Source organism: Pipistrellus hanaki (genome assembly GCF_964339955.1).
Source record: "Pipistrellus hanaki genome assembly, chromosome: 4".
Taxonomy (NCBI): Eukaryota; Metazoa; Chordata; class Mammalia; order Chiroptera; family Vespertilionidae; genus Pipistrellus; species Pipistrellus hanaki.
Window position 1 is genome coordinate 44,596,483 of NC_140506.1, and position 21,194 is coordinate 44,617,676.

The window sequence follows — 21,194 nt, forward strand, 5'->3', positions numbered from 1 at the left end:
TGTTTCTTTTCAAATTTAACCCATTATAATTAATAATTATTCAAATTGTATATACATTTTGGGGAGACACCTGTACTGAGTCATTATCTTGTATGGAAACATGAAATGCTAAACTTGTAGTGGAAAAAAAGTGCTCTTCTATTGCTATTTATATTTCAATTTTGTTTCTGAAACCAGTAGCATAAAGAGAAAAGATTTAAGAAAGATACTATTGGGGGCTAATAAATATTTGGAATCAAAATGAAACAGAAAATTTACAAAAGTTTAAAATACTAATAAAATAAACATTTTATTAATGAAAGTCTGAAAAACATGTACACCAAAACAAAAGGGACTAATGCCGAATAAAAATAAGTTGTACCACGATTCAATTTTTTAAACTTTATATATATAAAAAGCTGTATTATAATTACAAAGCTATGAACTATTAGAGTGCTAACAATATTTTTTCGTACAAAGAAACTTAACAGTAGTAAAATATGAATACATAAGATGCTTATTTTTGGTCCCTTTTGGGAAAAAACAAAAACTAAGTTGGGGTATGTGTTTTTACATGCCTCCAAGCACAAAAATAGAATATAAGATGATTACTGCAACATTCTTAGTGTTTTTCCTTGTAATTCTTTAAATGTCACCAGTCATAATAGCAATGAACTCCTCTTGATTTACTGTGATAAAAAAGAAAATGTAAGTCAGAAATACAATTTTTTCAGAGAACAATACTATTTTGTACTAAATATCTTTAAATTTTATATTATACAAATTATTAATAAACCAAGACAGTATTTTAATTCTTTGCTAAAAAGTTGAACATGTTTATTAAACAGAATATCATGAATGCACAACATATAAAATGTGACATATAATACGGTAGTATTATATGTTATAAAAAAGTCATCATAATATTTAAATATACATGGAGTTTTAAAAGCTTGAGATTTTTAATTTTTAGATGGTTAAACCCTATAATCTTTATTCTACTAGTTCACTTAGCAAACCTTTCCTTCATAAATAAGTTAAATATATCAAACATATAAGTTAGAATTCTAAAAGATAATATATAAGCATTAGAAAAACACTCAAATTGATTTATGGTATTGTGTTTGGGTTTTTTGGGGTTTTTCAATTTTGATATATTTGAAAGCCCATTTCAAAGAAAAACTAATTGAAACCAGGTCTCCATACATCAAAAATATCCAAAGAGCCGAAACCAGTTTGGCTCAGTGGATAGAGCATCAGCCTGTGGACCAAAAGGTCCCAGGTTCGATTCCGGTCAAGGGCATGTACCTTGGTTGCGGGCACATCCCCAGTAGGGGGTGTGCAGGAGGCAGCTGATTGATGTTTCTCTCTCATCGATGTTTCTAACTTTCTATCCCTCTCCCTTCTTCTCTGTAAAAAATCAATAAAATATATATATTTTTAAATATCTAGAGAAAATTATAATTTTAAAATATACAGATTTAATCTTAACTACAAAGGTAATACTATAAAATATAGGTGTAATTTCAGGAAATGATCACTGATAAAGATTGTTAGCTTATCAAAATTATAAATAAAATCCAATAAGAACCTCCAGTTTATAAAGCATAATGCATAAAAAAAAAACCTAGAAATAATATGTGATAAAAGGTAATATTAATGTGATCTTATTAAATATAAATTTTAAAAAACAAAAATACATACATACACATAAATATTAATACAAATCTTCAGAAAAAATTGCTTTCACTTTGTAAAATAGGTTAAGTTTACGGGTCCCAAGACTTAACATATACCTTAACAAGGCATAAGTTAGGAATGATAATTTTGATAATGATAACAAGAACATAGCTCTGACACAGAACTGTTCTACATCTGAATATACTGTTCTACATAGATAATCTTTTAGGATTTTTCTAAATCTTAAATACCATAGATAGTAATATATGAAAATACACCATATAATTAAACATTTTAAAGTGCCTAGTGAATGCCAACACCATACTAAGAGTTATATACTATATCAAATTAAACACTAGAGTTCCTATTATTGAATATCTTACATTTTAATTAAGGAAGATATTAAGCGATATAAAATTGTTAATTTTCTTAGAAGTAACAATGATATCACAGTTAGGAAAGATAATATCATTAGTAGTAGAGGCATGCTAAAATATTAGAGGGTCGAGTTTGATATATTTTCAAATGACACAGAAAAATATATATGAACACACTATATAAAGCAATACAATATATCGTTAATTACTGAATCTAGGTAGAAGTCATAAAGGTGTTCACTGTACTAGTCTAATATTTTTTCCTCTGTATAAGAATAATTGGAAAATTAACCAATTAAAAAAGTTGAGCAGATAAGACATGTACATCAGGAATAAAAAAGTATACTGGTATCAGAAGCCACATACACTAGTAAAACCAATGAGAATAATCATGTTGGTCACATTTTATACCTGAAACAGAGAATAAATGCTATATAATACAAAGCATGATTATTAAAATAAAACTACGTTATCAGTGTTGAAAAAAAAACACCATTATAATGGGAAAAATTATTACTGATGAGAAAAATGTGGGTAAAAATAAATGTGTCTTAGGCTCCAAAATAAAATTATAGGATTTGGTTTGACAGGGGAAAAAAGCTAAGGTAGTAGCACACCATCAGAAACATAGTTGAAGCCAAAACCGGTTTGGCTCAGTGGATAGAGCGTCAGCCTGCGGACTGAAAGGTCCCGGGTTCGATTCCGGTCAAGGGCATGTACCTTGGTTGCGGGCACATCCCCAGTGGGGGGTGTGCAAGAGGCAGCTGATCAATGACCCTCTCTCATCGATGTTTCTAACTCTCTATCCCTCTCTCTTCCTCTCTGTGTAAAATCAATATATTTTTTTAAATGTTAAAAAAAAAAAAAGAAACATAGTTGAAGATAGAAAGTCATGCAAAAATAAACACCTGAAAATATTAGAGCATTTCAAATATATTTTAAACTACTCCATAATTTCATACCTCAAAACAGAATACCTTAAAAACAAAAGTAGAAAACTGATGGGAAGTAGTTAAGGAAATTAAACCACCTCCTTTATTACCAGTAAACCATTCAGACAATTAAGAGAATCCGTAATGCCTTTGTACAGGCAGCGAGCTGAGTGGTAAAGAGCAGTGAGCAGGTGGATGGTAAGAACAAAGGGTCCCAGACTGCAAGAGGATGCATGCCAGGCTGATGACCTCCCCAAACCCTAGTGCACAAATTTCATGCACCGGGCCTCTAGTCAATGATGAAAGAGAATCATTTATCAGCTGCCTCCTGAATGCAACCAACTAGGGATCGAGCCTGCAACCCGGGCATGTGCCCTTGACCAGAATCAAACCTGGGACCCTTCAGTGTACAGACTGATGCTCTATCCACTGAGCCAAACCAGCTAGGGCCAGATTTATTATTAATTATTGTGTTATTTTTCTTACAAACAACTGGAAACCAACTTTTTCAATCTGTATACTTAGTGTTGTTTGAAAAATAATGTCAAATAGCTACTATGAATTCTGCAAAGTATATTTATCATTCACAATAATATTTACATATATGGAAAACAGCAATATATGCATACACATGGAATACAATTATTTGTATGATCTACAGACAATGATGTATATGTGAATTCCCAGACCCCATACAATACCTAGGAAGACACCACCCCCCCAAGTGAGACCCAACCATATCCCAGATTGGAAACTATTGGATTAGACTATTTTAATATGATAAGACCACGCTTTTCCCCCAGAAACAAAGCAAATCTTATTAAAAGACTATGCATCAGCTGTCTTTTATTTGTAATCAAATTCTTGGGAAAAATGTTATTTGCCTGTTAAGTCATTTGAATAAATGATAGTAGGATACCCAAGCAACACATGTATAGTAACCAAGTGGAGTAAAACAAGCAGAGGACTGAAGAAATGTTTTCAGGATGCACTAAAATAAATCTTCAACCAATGAAGTACAGATGTGAACTGGGAGATTCAAAAGCAGCAGCCAGAGCAATATAACAAGGAATGAAGAAATGGACACATTTTCTAAAGCAAAGTTTCACATCAAGTTTCAATTTAAGAGGGAGCTTCCTAATTGGTATTTTATCCTAATATCAAATGAAGCTAATAACTGAAATCTGATTGCATGGGCCTACTCCAGTGAAAAAGAATATAATAACTGATCTTTTGACATATTATTAAAGATTTATGAAATAGACATAGCAAGAATCTCTATGTCACTGAAGACAGTACCTTTTCAGAACAGAGTTCCTTTAAAGTTAATTTAGGTAGTAAATTTTAAGTCCAAATATTAGAGTGACAGCTTAAGAAATCATTTAAATTTCCTCCAGTTTAATCATCTTTGCTTCAAAATATAAGTAACTATATCAATATCCTTAAAAAATCTATTATTTAAAAATATAAAAGTTTTATAACACTTAAATAATATTTCCATAAATATGAGAAAGCACAATAATCTATACATTTAAAAACAATCTTTACATCTGAACTGATAGCTAGTTACTAATGTCTCACCTCCTTATTAAAGCATGCCAGAATTACCAAGGTAATTATATATATATATATATATATATATATATATATATATATATATATATATAACTATATATATGTAAATATATATAATTACCCTGTGTGTATATATATATATATATATATATATTCATGTATGTATATATAATGGGTACTATATCAACATGTATCTACTGTAACACACACTCCAGCTCAGGGCTTTAAGTCAACAAGTATAAGAGCACTCATTATGTTCAAGAGAACATAAAGATGAGTAAAGGCAAAAAAGAAAGGAAAACAAGCTTACACTTAATGCTAAGCACCATCAACTATCTTCATTTAATATTCACATCAATGCTATAAAGGTATTACCATTCTCATGTCTACTAGTATAAATGGAAAAACTGAGATTCAGACAATGTTGAAAACTTGCACAAAATTACAAAGCAACTAAGTAAAGGGCAGAGATTCAATTCAAATACAGGTCTGTAGGATTCCAAAACCTCTACAGCAGGGCCGCCTAAGACCATTAGAAAACACAGATATTTATATTATGATTCATAACAGTATCAAAATTACAGTTATGAAGTAGCAACAAAAATAATATTATGTATTATGGTTGAGGTCACCACAACATGAGGAACTGTATTAAAGGGTCACAGCATTAGAAAGGTTGAGAACCACTGCAAATGCTAAGGGCCCCCAATGAAAGTATCATTAACTTATTCAGAGCCCACTGGAAGAGGGTTTTGAGAAAAAGAATAGAGTTTAAAATGTTCCTGAGAAAACAACTAACATTTTAGCAGACAGAAATTAGCAATTAGAATATTCTAGGATTAAGGAATGGCATGATAAAAAGGCACAGCATAAAAAGTATTTTCAAGATAGAATGTATTTTGTTAAAGTGTATGTATGGGAGGAGAGGGTTAACCATATTTGTACGCCATAAGTGTCTACAGACACAAGCATCAGACCTTTTTTAATTAAATTCAAAATATCATGGCAGTTAACTGGGTAAAGTAGAAAAGTGCAAAACTACAATGGGAAATAAAACTAGATACTTAAGGTAGGACAGATCATAGAAGGCTTTAAACTTTACTCTGTAAGCACCGAGGAATAACTCTAAGTGTATGAACAAGGAAATTACATTATCAAACCTGTAATTTAGAAAAACAATGGTATCAATAGATTGAATTAAGAAGAGAGAAGAGGCTTATAGGCATGTAAGGCAATTAGGAGGCTACAATAATCAACAAAGTCAGTGAGGGCAGAGACTATCATCTGCCATTTTCATTGTATAGCCCCAATCAGCACATACAACACTGTAACCAGCAGGCATCCAAGAAAATAACAAGGCTATAACATTCCTACAAAAAAATAAGGGCTGAACTAGGACACCAGCAGTAAACAAAGATATAAAACAGCCAAAATATTTGAAGGACAGAATAGAACAGTAAAATTTAGAAGTGTATGAAGGTTGAAGAAGAAGGCATTAAAGGCTGAAATTTTACTAAGTGACTGAAATTTTGATATTTCATCCACAAAGAAAATACATTTCTTAAGTATGAAACCTCATATTACAATCTATCTAGTTGGTTTTAAAGTTATGCTTCATTCTAAATTGAAATAGTAAAGTATTTATATAGACAAGCCCATTACAGGATGAACAAAAATTACAATAGTTTGCAAAGAGTCTTGAAAATCATTTGGTTTTAGAAAAACTTACTAGATTGTATATATCAGAACTACTTGGACTATGTTTTACTCAAACTTACTTTCTCCATCACCATCTTTATCAAATTCTTCTATCATAGCCCGAAGTTCTTCATCACTCATGTTTTCACCCAATTCTCTGGCAACACGTCGCAAATTCCTCAAGCTTATTTTACCTGAATCATCATCATCAAATAGTTTAAATGCTTTCAATATTTCTTCATGTGGATCTCTTTCCAATATCCAGTCTGTCACTAGAGTTAAGAAAAAAAAACAAAAGAAAAAAAAATAAACCTTTATAATCACAAAGACATTCATTTGTGATATCAACTAAGTACCAAATGAAAAATAAATCTGTCAACATTTACTAGTAGCCTAAAAATAAAATGCTATATCAGAGCCCAAAAAGCCAGATAAACATGAAATTAGAAAAATTAAATCCATATTTTTCAATGTAAGCTTTATAATATCAATAATTCATCCTATTATAAAAGTAAACAAAATTATTTACATTGCACAGATGCAAAATAAAAAGTATTATATTTATACCATATTTATCTAAGGTTTACTATTATCAAGAACTTTTGTAGGCTCCACTGACATCAAGCACATTAGTCTAGGACAGGGGTCCTCAAACTTTTTAAAGTGGGGGCCAGATCACAGTCCCTCAGAGAGCTGGAGGGCCGGACTATATGAACTACTAATTCCTACTGTAACACCTTGGCTGCGCTCACTGCCCAAAAAACCTGGCGGGCCGGATCAGACTCCTCTGCGGGCCGCATGTGGCCCGCGGGCCGTAGTTTGAAGACCCCTGGTAGGAGTTAGTAACCTAGTTGGAGAGATGTTATACCAACAAACAATTCAAACTAACTAAATAGCCCAGCCGGTGTGGCTCAATGGTTGAGCTTAGATCCATGAACCAGGAGGTCACAGTTCAATTTCCAGTCAGGGCACATGTCTAGGTTGTGGCTCAATCTCCAGTAGGGGGAGTGCAGGAGGTAGCTGATGGGTGATTCTCATCATTGATGTTTCTCTCTCCCTCTCCCTTCCTCTCTCTGAATTCACTAGAAACATATTTTTAAAAACCTAACTAGATAAAAGAGGTTTGCTGGCTAAACTTAATAGTAACACTTAATTGCTCCTCAAATTTAATTTAACTTAAAAACATAAAAGCTGAAAAATTAATAAAATGCACTGCCATCATTGATATAGACACAATTTCGGAAAGCAGATGAAAATCTCACAGTGCCAAAACCGGTTTCGCTCAGTGGTTAGAGCGTCGGTCTGCAGACTGAGGGGTCCCAGGTTCAATTCCGGCCAAGGGCATACACATTGGTTGAGGGCACATCCCCGGTAGGGGGTGTGCAGGAAGCAGCTGGTCGATGTTTCTCTCTCATCGATGTTTCTAGCTCTCTATCGCTCTCCCTTCCTCTCTGTAAAAAAATCAATATATTTTTATCATTAAAAATAAAAATAAAATAGAAAATCTCAGATACCTTCATGATTACAAAAATTTCTTTATTTTTCCAAAATATGAGAAGTAGTTACTAAAAGAATTAAATCTGATTGCAATAACACAGTCAGGAAAAAAGTAAAAAGGTCTGGAAAAGATAACTTATGCATTTTATTTAGCAAAATAATAACTTCAGACAAGTAAGTAAAATTAAAGGAATAATTTCATACCTTGATAGCTGAAAGTATAAATGTATTTTAATATACTAAATGTAATAATATATAATAATATAGTTTACTCAACATTTTCAGTATTACCAGTCTTAATAGCCACAATAAAGAAGCTGTAGCATATAGGTAAAAATCTAAAAATATCTAAGTTAACATCTCTGAAGTAATTCTGCAAGCTAGTCTATCACTACAACAAAAGGTATTTATGACTCTCGTTGTGCCATTAAAAATAAATCAATCCTGCCCAGTTTGTATGGCTAAGCAATTGAGTGTTGACCCAGGAACCAAGAGATCATCAGTTCAATTCCTGGTCAGGGCACATGCCCAGTTTGTGGGCTCAATCCTCTGTGGGATGCGTGCACAAGGCAGCCAATCGATGACGCTCCTCTCTCTCATTATGTTTCTATCTATCTATCTATCTATCTATCTATCCCTCTCCCTTCCTCTCTCTAAAAATCATTAAAAACGTTTATAAATAAATCCTATTGAAGTTTATGAAAGCATTAAAAACTTGCAAATGCTTATAGATGTAAAGTATAAGAATGTTTAATGCACCCAAAAGGAAAAATACAATTTAAGTCCCCAATATTTTATTATTGTTTTGCTACTATTTCATCATATTAACATTCAAGATATTAAATCTTCTACACATATATTCGGTAGTTTTCTTTTTCTCCTAGCCATTAATTTTATCCACAGTCTTCCAAGTAACTAATTGAAGTATATTATTATAAGTATGCAAATCATCAAAGCTCATAAATATTCAGTCAAAAGGAGTTGGCATATATACAGCCGTAACACCAAAATAAAATACCACTCTTAACTCTATGGCTCATACTCAACTTATTTTGAATTTAGTCCCAACAAAAAAGCAGGACAAGGAAAAAAAAAAAGTGTTAAGAAATTTTCTTCACCAATTAAATAATTTTACATGACAGGTGAACCAAAAAAGCAGCTTGCCGAAAGTATTAATGTACTTAAAGCAGCAACAGGGTGATCTGGGGAACAGATGGGGCTCCAAAATATATAAATTCTTATCCCACTGGTGCTTTAATTGTGTTGGTTACTTCAGACGTATGTGTATATATAATCTTTTATCAATACATTGCCTTAGAATGCAACTTTTCTTGGGAACTATAAATATCCATCATTCTGAACAGCTAAAACAGTAAACTTTATGGTGACTCTCCTCCATGCCTTTGTGTTCTATTTCTGTCCTACAAAGTAGAATTTAACTATAAGAAAGATATTGTCTTTCAATGAAAATAAGTCAACTGACAGGCAGGCAGTTAAGGTGGGTTCAATCTATTTCACAAATTTCTGTCCAGGTAACTCTTTTTTCAAATTAATTACAAGAGCCCCGATGCACAAAGATTCGTGCAAGAATAGGCCTTCCTTCCCCTGGCTGCCAGCACTGGTTTCCCACCGGTACCCAGGACCTGGGCTGCTTCGCTCTGGCTGCTGCCAGGTATATGGGAACCGGGCTTCTTCACTCTGGCCACTGCTGCCACCCACCAGGGATGTGCTCCAAGCCACGCCCATCAGAGCACGCCCCCACCTCTGGTGTGTGTATTGCAGCTCAGAGCACACCCCACCCCTGGGTGTGTGTGGGTGTCTGTCTGCTGGGTGGAGGCAGCATGCATCCCCACCCAGCCATCTGCACAAACAGCGCCTCCTGAGCGGCAGTGATGCAGCCTCCTCAAGTTGGCTGTGATACCAGGCTAATTTGCATATTATCTGTTTATATATATAGATACTATTAGAAATGTACTTCCTCAAAATATTTAGACCTTACACTTTATAAAAATCACTTATGAATACAACAAATTAAAAGACACTAAAGCTTATCAAAAATCATTAAAGGTAATACTGGAAATATAGCTTCAACTATATATCTCACTGACTTTTGGAAGGCTCTATCCAAAAATACCAGTTACTATAAACTCAACTTTTTGGAGTCCAAACTCTTCCATTATCACCAAGATAGCTGTCAATGCCCACTCCCAAAAGAATGAGAGCACTGTTAATAGTTTCCCATATTTAAAAAACACTGAACATTTTCAATCCCATAAACCCAATCAGTGATCAGATCCTATAGTTCTGAGGATGCTACTTTTTTACTTTTAAATGTATCCCTTTTCATTCTCACCACCTTCAACATAAAACGTATATTATTTTCTGCCTGCAATCTGTTTCCTCCAACCCATCTTTAATACTCTAAACAGAGTTATCTTTCTGAAACATATCTACTCTTCTTTAAAAATTGACAATGGGCTTCTGCTGACTAAAATCCAAACTCTACATGTTTACCTATCTGGCCCAATCTTACATTTTTAGCCATTTCCCTATCCTCTAGAGCAGGGAAGTACCTAAAGTTTCCCAAACATGCTATATTTCTGGGGCCACTCTTTGTCTGCCTGAATGACTTCCTCTACTCCTTCGTCAATCGTCTCCTTAGGATATCCTTTTTCACATTCCCAGCAGCCTAAATTAAAAATTCCCTCTGCAAAATCTTTAATTGCTCTGATCAGAAATTGACAAATCTTTCCTGCTAAAGGCCAGGCAGTAAATATTAGGGGTTGGGGGTGAGAAGGAAGTATAAGATTTGTCTAAACTCTTCACTCTGCCATGATGGCACAAAAGCATAAAACAATAGATGTGGCAGTATTCAGGCAGCAGCTGAATTTGGCCCAAGGGCTGTAGTTTGGCGATTCCTGCCTTAGACAAAATTTACCGCATAGTTTCTGGTCACCTACATTTAAATTATAAGCTCCTTGAAAGAAGAACCTCTTAATAACTTTTAATTCCCTCCCTCACCCCAGCACAGTACTGAATGCCAAAAAAAAACCAGCAAATTTTTATTAAATAAGCTAAACAAAAGCAATAATATTCTATTATATGTAGCCAATGAAATAATAAGTAGTATGTGCCAAAAAACATATGCAGCACAAACATCTGACTTGTCTTTTGTAGGGCACGGCTACGGTTTTTGGACAGGTTCAAGTCTTGGACTGACGAGAGGGCACAGTGCTCTCATGGCCACGTGCCAGTCCCAGCTTGGAGGGCAGAGCCTTCTCAGCACAAGTATAGCCAACAGTTGTAGTTGTAAGCTTGAACCTATGGTCCAAACACATGGCCCCTCGTGCCTAAGTGATACAGGCTACAAGTAAACAAAGCTTGATCAGGTGCATGTAATTGAGTAGGATCAAAACTCATGAGAATGCTGTAAACATCTTGACCACACCCTTACTTTGCCTCATGGAATCTGGCTATAACATAAACACACGGCTTGTAGTCCGTGGCGCTGTCTCCCCATCAGGGAAGCAGCATCCCACCAAGACCCTGCTTCCATTCTCTTGTCTGTCTTTTCTAAACCTTTCAGCCGCCCCCATTCAAGTTCACCCTTGGCCGTGCCGGCGTGGCACAATCTTGGTCTTACTTTAAAGCAGCAATTCCTACGACACCTGTTACTCACTAGCCTCAGGCTGTCCATATTCTAAACTTATCATATACATTTTAATATTTTTTCCTAGCATTGGGAAGAATCCAGTTAACTTCATCCAGAAATATTGTAAATCAATATCCTCAGACAGCTAATAGATGTATATAAAATTAAGACTAAAATTTCTGATTTGGAGTTATTTGTCCCAAAGAATAAAACATATATTCATCTGTGGTCAGTCATTCTTCAAAAATAAAAAACAGCCCTAGCTATTTTGGCTCAATGGATAGAATGTCAGCCTGCGGACTGAAGGGTCCCCGATTGGATTCCGGTCAAAGGCACATACCTCAGTTGCAGGTTTGATCCCCAGCCCTGGTCGAGGTTCATGTGGGAGGCTACCAATCGATGTGTTTCTCTGTGTCTCTAACCCTTCCTTCCACTCTCTCTAAAAATCAACTGATTTGTGAGGATTAACAAAAACAAAAATAATGAACAAATAGGGAGAATATATAGTTCTTGCCTGAATGACTCAAACAATAGTGTTTATTTGACAGCTGGTATTCTCAATAGGTAGCTTGAGGATAGCTAACATATATGCTTAGCCATGGCCTTTTATTCTGGAAAGAATCCAGTATTTCTGCTCTACTAGTAACATAAAAAAGATGGAGGGTCGGGAAAAAGTGGAGATGACATGGGACTTTTGCTTCAGTGGCTAATAAAATCACAATTTAAAAATTATATTCATTATATTCACTTTAGATGAAATAATGTATTTAATAAAATTATGAATGACAATAATACATTACTTAAAATAGCTATAAATATAAAAGAAGATAATCACAAAAGTATAAATATATGCTGTAAAAGACTTATGTTCCAGTGATGCAATGATTATTTTCAGTCTTTATAACAAATAAAAAACTATTTTTTAAATTATAATGACAACAAATACTTAATGGCACTTACTATATGCTAAACCCTTTCCTAAAGACCTTACATATTATTTACTCACTTATTCCTCATAATAACATGGAGAGGTAACACAACCATCCCCGCTTTACAGCTGAAAATGAGGCAGAGAGAAGTATTGTAGAATGCCCAAGTAACACAGCTAGTAAGTGGCAAAACCAAGACCTGAAGGCAGGCAATCTGCTTACAGATTGTCCATGCTAAACTACAACAATATACCAAATGTACCTGAATTATAGATCTTTCCTAATATTTTTTCCACTATATCCTAAGCTTTATTTCTATAAATAAATCATCTTAGGCTAAAATCATAAACTCCAGGAGAGCTTCAATATTGGGAGAACAGAATGTTTTCTCCTTCTTTTCAAGTAAATAATTCTACAATTTAGAGAGGAATAAAAAAAAAAAAAAATGCTCCCCAAAGGAACAAAATGCTTCTCTAAACAGTCATCTGTTGGTTCGTAAGTTGAGGACCTTTTGTGCTGTGCTTTCTCTCTCTTTCTGGTTTATCCTTTAACTTCTCTCTTCACTTTTGGTTTGAATTTTCAGAATATAAGTTATATAATGATATGAATCTACGAATCTATTTTTCCATATGTACTAATTGTCATTTCTTTTTTATTCTCATACTGCTTCTTGCTAAATAAAATAAAGGATTTGATTGTGATCATAAGTAAATTTGTTCTAAATTTAAAAAAAAAACAACTATAAGATATGCTTATGTTATGACCTATATAAAGAAATATCAATTAGTGTAGAAAATTAATTAAATGAAAACAAATGTAAATTTCTATACATTCTATGTATAAAACTCTAGGCAATATAAGATGTAATAAAAAAATATATGCCAAAACCGGTTTGGCTCAATGGATAGAGCATCGGCTTGGGGACTGAAGGGTCCCGGGTTCGATTCCGGTCAAGGGCATGTACCTTGGTTGTGGGCATATCCCCAGTAGGGGGTGTGCAAGAGGCAGTTGATCGATGACTTCTCATCGATGTTTCTAACTATCTCTCTCCCTTCCTCTCTGTACAAAATCAATAAAATATATAGAAGAAAAAAAAACAAAGAAAGAAATCATCATGTTTAAAAAAAAAAGATGTAATAAAAAATATATATTAGAATAAAAGATTCCTATGTGTGTATATATATATAATGTGAGGTGGTGATATATATGTGTATATGTGTGTGTGTATATTTATACACACATATGTGTGTATATATATGTACGTGTGTGTATATATACATACATATATATCTGTATGTACGTATATACTATAAATAATTCTCTAAAATCATCTATACAAAAGTTTAACCATATTAAGTCCATGACACATTATCTTCAGTTGGTTGTTCTAAAATGTTTTCTCCTGCTTCCAGTTTCCCTTATTACAATCCTCTCCCCACTAGCAACTTTAAATAGATGACCTTATTCACCAAGATCAAAGTCATCAAGAATATGCGGCCCCTCATAGATGGCTTTGTCAACTTGAAGGCATGCACCTTTTCTACAAAGATACCAGCTGCTACAGGTTTCCTTTTCTCCCACATTGCCAACAAAAACCACATACTAAATGGTCTTGGGAAATCTTTTCCAAACAAAATGATACCAAATTTTCTATTTTACTGTGAGAGATTTTTTGATCACCCTTTTAGTTTTGTCATAAACTCACATTACTTAGAAAGACATTTTTCCATAAAATAACTACATAAAACCTAGGTGAGAATTTCCAGAACCAAATGATAAATCACACAGCAAAGCTATAAATCTGTTTTCTTTGAAAATCAACATAACGAGTACCCCCAAAAACCCTGTAAGATTCACATATACAGCAATGTTCATTAATAAAATTCTATAACTCTGAGAATTAAAAAATGCTGATATTAACCAGATAATTTCCTAACAACTGCTAATTACAAAGACTATTAAAATACACACCAACTTCGTTAAAATCTTCAAAGGTGATTTTCCCTGTGGCTTCTCTGTCATAATCTTTAAGAATCTTCAGTACATCAGCTTTTTTTACATCAAACCCCAAGGCTCTCATTGCCACCTTTTGGATTAAAAGGGAAAAGCAAATTATAAAGCATTCCTTCAAAAAAAATAAAAAGTGATTTCTTAAATAAACTTTTGCAACTTAAGGAATGATGACACAATAATAAAACATATAATTCTTTTGCATGTTTTATGACTCTAAAATAGTAAAGAGATAGTTTTTCTTCACTATGAAATTAAATGGCAATTTGTTAACTTTATATATTTTTTTATTTTTTTTTAATTATAATAATGGTTTTATTTATTTATTTATTTTTTTAAATATATTTTATTGATTTTTGTACAGAGAGGAAGGGAGAGAGATAGAGAGTTAGAAACATCGATGAGAGAGTCATCGATCAGCTGCCTCTTGCACACCCCCTACTGGGGATATGCCCGCAACCAAGGTACATGCCCTTGACCGGAATCGAACCCGGGGCCCTTCAGTCCCCAAGCCGACGCTCTATCCACTGAGCCAAACCGGTCCCGGCTATATATTTTTTTTGTATGACAAACCAATCAATGAGTATTTATGGAATGTACTATACAATGACATAGTGCAAAGATATAACAAGTTCTTTGTTCTCAAAGGATTAACAACCAAAATGAAAAAAGGGCATAGCATAAATATTACAAAGATATACACTAAAAACAAAAATTTATACATTACTAAAGATTAGAACACAATGAAATAAGAATTATCATCAGACCCTACATGATTAGTGACCAGATGCATGACCCCAAGTTCAGGGAAAGATCTTATTACTATACTAGAGGCCCAGTGCATGAATTGTTGCACCGGTGGGATCCGGCTGGCCCGGCCCCAATCGGCAGATCAGGGCCAGGCCTGTCAGGAGGAGGAAACAGCGGGAGGTTGGCCGGCCAGCAAGCCCACTCTGATCAGGCCCCAATCAGGGCTGAGCTGGCTGGTGGGAGGAGCCACAGGCGATTGGCAGGTGGACCCCACCCCCAATTGGGGTGGAGGGGCCCACTGGGGGCAGGGGCCCAGTGGGAAGGGGTGTGGGCCAGCTGGCTCCACCCCTGAATGGAGTGGGGGGGAGGCTGATTGGGGGTCAGTGGCCGGGAAAGGGGCTATGGAAGGTTGGCCAGCTGATCCACCTTGGATGGGGTGGGAGAGGCTGATCAGGGGTGGAGCCAGTCAGAGAGAGGAGCTGAGGACCAATTGGTGTGGTGGGAACTCATTTAGGGCACCAGAGACAGGAAGGGGAGGTGGGAGGTTGGCCAGCCAGCCCCACCCCTATATCAGGCCAGTTCACTGGCTGCAGTTGGCGTCACAGCAACCTGTCATTCCAGTCATAGTGTTATGTTCACTGGCTTTTTATATATATAGATAGAGGCCTGGTGGACAGATTCATGCAATGATGGGGTCCCTTGGCCTGACCTGCACCCTCTCACAATCCAGAACCCCTTTGGGGATGTCGGAGAGCTGGTTTTGGCCCCATCAGCCAGGCCAAGGGACCCCAGAGTTGCACAAAGTATGCATATAAGATTTTTGGTTAATCTCTTCCTGCCCTCCTCCCTCCCCCTTCTCTCTGAGATTCATGAGTCTGATCCATATTTCCAATTCTCTGGTTTCCGCTCCTGCATTGTACGTCTGCCCCCTGGTGTTCAGTGTACGTCATAGCTACCAGATGGTCAGCCGGTTGGCCAGTTGCTAAGGCTTTTATATATATAATTAAAGAAAGGAGAGACATGTAACTAGTTAAAACTTGGAGGGATTCAGGTTGTTCCTTGATATATGGATTAAGTAGAACAGAAAGATATTTAGAAAAGTATTACTGGTATTAAGACACCAAAATAAAGAATAAGGTTAAGAAGAGTGAACAGCCGAAACCACTTTGGCTCAGTGGATAGAGCATCAGCCTGCGGACTGAGAGGTCCCAGGTTCGATTCTGGTCAAGGGCATGTACATTGGTTGCAGGCACATCCCCAGTAGAGGTGTGCAGGAGGCAGCTGGTTGGTGTTTCTCTCTCATCGATGTTTCTAGCTCTCTATCCCTCTTCCTTCCTCTCTGTAAAAAATCAATAAAATATATAAAGAAAAAAAACAACAGTGAACAGAGCAGTTTATTTTATCTAAATGGTAGCACTCAGGTGGAAAGGGGAGTTAGCAAATGAGAAACATGGATGGTACTAAAGAGTGGAGAACATTCAATAAAAATCAAAGGAATCTGAACTTTTTGCAGTGTATGATAAGGAGCCACCAAAGGTTTATAAGCATTGAACAATATGGGGAAAGAATTTGAGAAAGATGAATGTACAAGGTAAACTAAAAATGAAGAAACCACTTAGAAAATTCCAGATATGAAATAAGATTTTCAAACCAAGATAATAACAATAGCAACAAATGAAAGAGACATTATAAAGGAAAAACAGATAAAAGTTAGGTAACTAAAACAATAGCAACAAGAAATAAATTGATAAAAAGAGCCAAAGAGTTGCAAAAAAGCCACTTTTCTCATTGGGTTGTGTGTCAGATCCATACTACCTTAAACACCAATCTCCCCTTGTATCTTTATAAATAATTCCAGGTCTTAAAATTGACATTTCCGCCGAAACCGGTTTGGCTCAATGGATAGAGCGTAGGCTTGGGGACTGAAAGGTCCCGGGTTCGATTCCGGTCAAGGGCATGTACCTTGGTTGCGGGCATATCCCCAGTAGGGGGTGTGCAAGGGGCAGCTGATAGATGACTCTCGATGACTCTCTCTCATCGATGTTTCTAACTCTCTATCTCTCTCCCTTCCTCTCTGTACAAAATCAATAAAATATATTTTTTAAAAAGTTATGAAAAAAAAAATTTGACATTTCCCCCATTAATAGTGTGTCACTATCACACATCAATTATGTTGTTTGCACCAGAGAAAATAAGTTCAGAATGTGTTTATGAACATATTCAAATAAAAAGACAAACAACATTCCCTCAATTGAAAAAAGGATGAGTGGCCAAAAAATATAGTAAGAACTGTTTAAATCCTGTAGTTTGAAAAATTTTAATCATGTAAATGAAAAATAAGCCCCTCAATAGGGATGTATTTTTACATTTAAAATACTATTCATTTACCATGTGAAAGGGAGCTTCTAAAAAGATGTTAATACAATTCAATTTTATTGTAGCACTTAACTGTCAACGTGTTTAAAATAGTTTCCTATTTCTAAAACCAGTTTAGTTAAAATACTATTTAAAAATGTATCTTTAGCCAACTGTCAAAAATGCAAATCATTTTAACAGAAAAAATATACTACGTTTTAAAGTCTGTCATTACCTTTAATTCATGATAATCTATTGCTTCATCTTTGTCGGTGTCAAATAGTTCAAAAGCATCTTTAATTTCTTGTTTCTGTTCTTCAGAAAGTTCTCTTCTTTTTTTCCTCTTTGTTTTGTCTACAAGTTCACTTCTATAAAATGAAAACAGTCTATTTAGTCCACTTAATTCTTATTCTCCTATGTCTCTGCAACCATAAACCTTAGCCAGCGAGTAACTTTTTAAATTTCTTAAAAGGATATATTTTGAGGAAAAAAAATTCCTTATATGAGTAAAAGCCCTACCTAATACATAGTTGAAGCTGCTATAAATTTGCACTTCCCAAAACAGAAATGTTACAGGTTGTTAAAAAACAACAACAATGCGGACCTATCTTTGTATTTATTCCACTAATATTACTGTGGAAGCAAGAACTGTGATTAAGAAACATTACTTCATGTCAGAAATCCCAACAAAAAAGCAAAGCATCCATCCTTATTATTCACATCAATCTACAATATAAAATATTTTAAAAGAAAATTAAATTCGTAATTAACTCACTATATATCTGATTTACTTTTGAGTGTTTTATAAATGAGTTATCAAAATTACTACCCCCAAAAAAACGTAATTTTTTCAATTAACTTACAAAGTACTTTGTATTGTACATTAGAAATGTTTTTAGATGACATATTTCCAACAGTTTGGCACTTCATCATTTCTTTGGTCGGTATGAACAAATCAGCCAAAATACTGAGTCCAAACAGATCACAATTATCATACGCCTAAAAAGTACCTATTTGTGCCAATTCTACATAATGTGAAGTCAATGATCTTATAAATTTCAACATTTAAATTTAGATTTAATTTATCACAAACTCTGGAAAAACGTTTTTTAAGGAAATTTATTTTAAAGGCTAGAAATGTCTTAAGAGATGCTGATGCAAGTGTTCCAAATTTTCAAATGGGACTTCCAACACTTGTATACATGTTGAAACAGAACATTTTATAAAGCCTTGAGATGTAAAACCCAGTTGATTTTACAAGAATACGCTATTTGCTTCTCAAGTTTTGCTCTCTAAAAACCTACCCTTAAAAAAGGACAGGGGGGGTAGGGGGAGGCAGTGAGAGACTGCTACAAATTGGCCAGATGGTCAGTCATTCTCTTCCCACGGTTCCCAATGGCCAAGTCCAGAACCAACTAAGCTGACCCCACCCAAGGGATCCACAATTATCCGTGGATCAGCAGAACACAGCACCTTTTCAAATAACCTATACAGTTATTTTTTAAGTAACATATCTCGATGAGGCTGGGGGAGCGGGCAACAGAGGATTAGCGGCCCAGCTCCATGTGGGGTACGGAAACTCGGGAAATCTAGGTGACGTGGGTGTCCAGGTACCCGGTGCGGCAGGACCCCAGGTGACCGGCAGGGAGAGATGGGTGTTCTTTCCAAAATTCACCGTAGCGACGTCATGCCCAGCGCCGCCTCGCTGGGGGCCGGAAGCCGGGAGGAGGCACTGGATCCAGGGATGCTCCGCGGCCCGAGTTCCCGCGGAAACAACGCGGAAGAAACCTCGCGCGACTTCACAGCCTCCGTGCACAGAGCACGGCCCATCCTTCCAGCGGTTCAAAGCCCCACGCGTGGACAGGTTAGGACTGCCTCCGCGGAAGTGCACGGGCCTCGGCACTGCGGCCCCCGGGAGCCCCGGGGAGAGGGGTCCGGCCCGGAGGGCGGGCCGAGGTTTCTTTTCCGAGACCCCAAATGCACCCCTTCCTCGCCTCGGCCCCCAACTGCCTCCCTCCCTTCCACCCGCCGTGGGGCCCGCGGCCGGGGGGTGGAGAGCATCGCCGCCGCCGCCTCGTTACCGACCTCAGAGCTAAACTCATTTTCTCTTCGGACAGACACGTTCCTCTCAAGAACGACTGTAACCCCCAACTCAAGGGGGCACGACTCCCACCAGCCGCTCAACAGACACCCACAATCTCAGCGGCCTCGAGGGCCGCCCACCAGAGAGCCACTGCTGAGCTCCATTGGTTGGAATGGCGACTGCCCTGCCGCTGGTGGCGGAAGCGTTTCTGGTCCTCGTCTCTCATTGGGCGTGTGTCGCGTCAATCAAAGAAACCTCTCTGCGGGTACCGCGGCCCCACGAAGTGTTTTCCCGTGGTCCTTTGCGGGGCAGGAATCTGCATCCTTCCCAGGCGATGGGGCGGGTGGCTGCACCTCACCTCGCGGGAGGATGCTCGTGGCCTGTGGGCGCGTGTGGGGAGGCCGGACCACGCTCACGGCGAAGGGGAGGGCAGCTGAGAAAAGAGCCTCCGAAATTTAATTTCACCTTACAAACTATCCCAGTGGTTCAGAGGCAGGTGCTGTGGATTACATATGTTTGGACCATCACTGGGTTGCATTATTAGACTATTGGTGAAGCTGTACCTAACCCGCCTCTTCCTCCTTTGAAAGGATTTGTTCGCTCTTCTCCTTTATTTTCCAGTGGTGTAAGCTGCTTGTATACATGACATATGGGGGGGCCTAGCCCTCATCCATCTTCCAGACCTCCACTACCAAACCAAGTTTTGTGAAGCTCACTTGGTATTTCATATATCTGATTGTTGATCTCTCCTACTAGACAATTAGGGTGGAGCCCTAATCCAACAAGACTGATGAACTTAAAAGAAGCGGTAAAGATGAACAGATCTTACTGTATGAAAATGAAACATTTCTGTATGGCAAAGACCACATTAAGCGAAGTAAACAAGCACAGGAACTAAAAGCTTGGGGTTGGAGATAACTATGTTAAATATTGTCAGGATCTGTATCCTCACATATTTCCAAAGAACACCACACAGATGACTTTCTGGTCCCAAGAGAGAAAGTTGAACTTTACCAGGATAATCTAATGGTATGTTAGCATTGCTAGTGAGAGTGTTACCAGATATTATGTGTCTGCTGATGTAACTCAATATGAAGTACCCAATCTACATCATTTAACCAAGAATGTTTAACATGAATTTAATTAAACATTAATACCTACTTTCTCTTTTTCATAGGAAATGTAGGAGATAAACCACTTTAAAGAAGAAAAAAAAAGACACCACAAGGAAACAATAACACAAATCCAGAGAGTAACACATTCTAAAGGAGATGATTGTTCATTCTCTTCAATAATTCTGTGCATGAATAAAGGGACTGGACTAGATTTAAAAAGACATAAAGATGGTTCAACTAGATAGATGCCAATGACCCAGGCCAGTAGTTGGCAAACTCATTAGTCAACAGAACCAAATATCAACAATACAACAATTGAAATTTCTTTTAAGAGCCAAATTTTTAAAACTTTTTTTAACGCCACTTCAAAATAGACTCGCCCAGTCAGTGATATTTTGTGGAAGAACCACACTCAAGGAGCCAAAGAACCACATGTGGCTAGTGAGCCGCGGTTTGCTGACCACTGACTTAGGAGATAAAGAAACCACTTAAAAAAAAAAAAAAAAAAAAAAAAAAAAAAAAAAAAACACCATAGGGCCCAGATATCCAGACCTCGAACCCA

At 36.5% G+C, this 21,194-nt stretch overlaps 1 protein-coding gene across 1 annotated transcript; it reads right to left on the reverse strand.

Annotated features, from left to right (window-relative positions):
* Positions 1–366: 366 nt before the first annotated feature.
* On the reverse strand, positions 367–19,686 carry CETN3 (centrin 3). The gene is made up of 5 exons (XM_084882032.1): positions 19,520–19,686; positions 17,670–17,802; positions 14,291–14,405; positions 6,322–6,513; positions 367–668 (listed from the first exon to the last, which is right to left on the reverse strand). Exons 1-5 carry the CDS (start codon positions 19,534–19,536, stop codon positions 625–627), a joined length of 501 nt encoding a protein of 166 aa, XP_084738158.1. The 5' UTR covers positions 19,537–19,686; the 3' UTR covers positions 367–624.
* Positions 19,687–21,194: the final 1,508 nt, after the last annotated feature.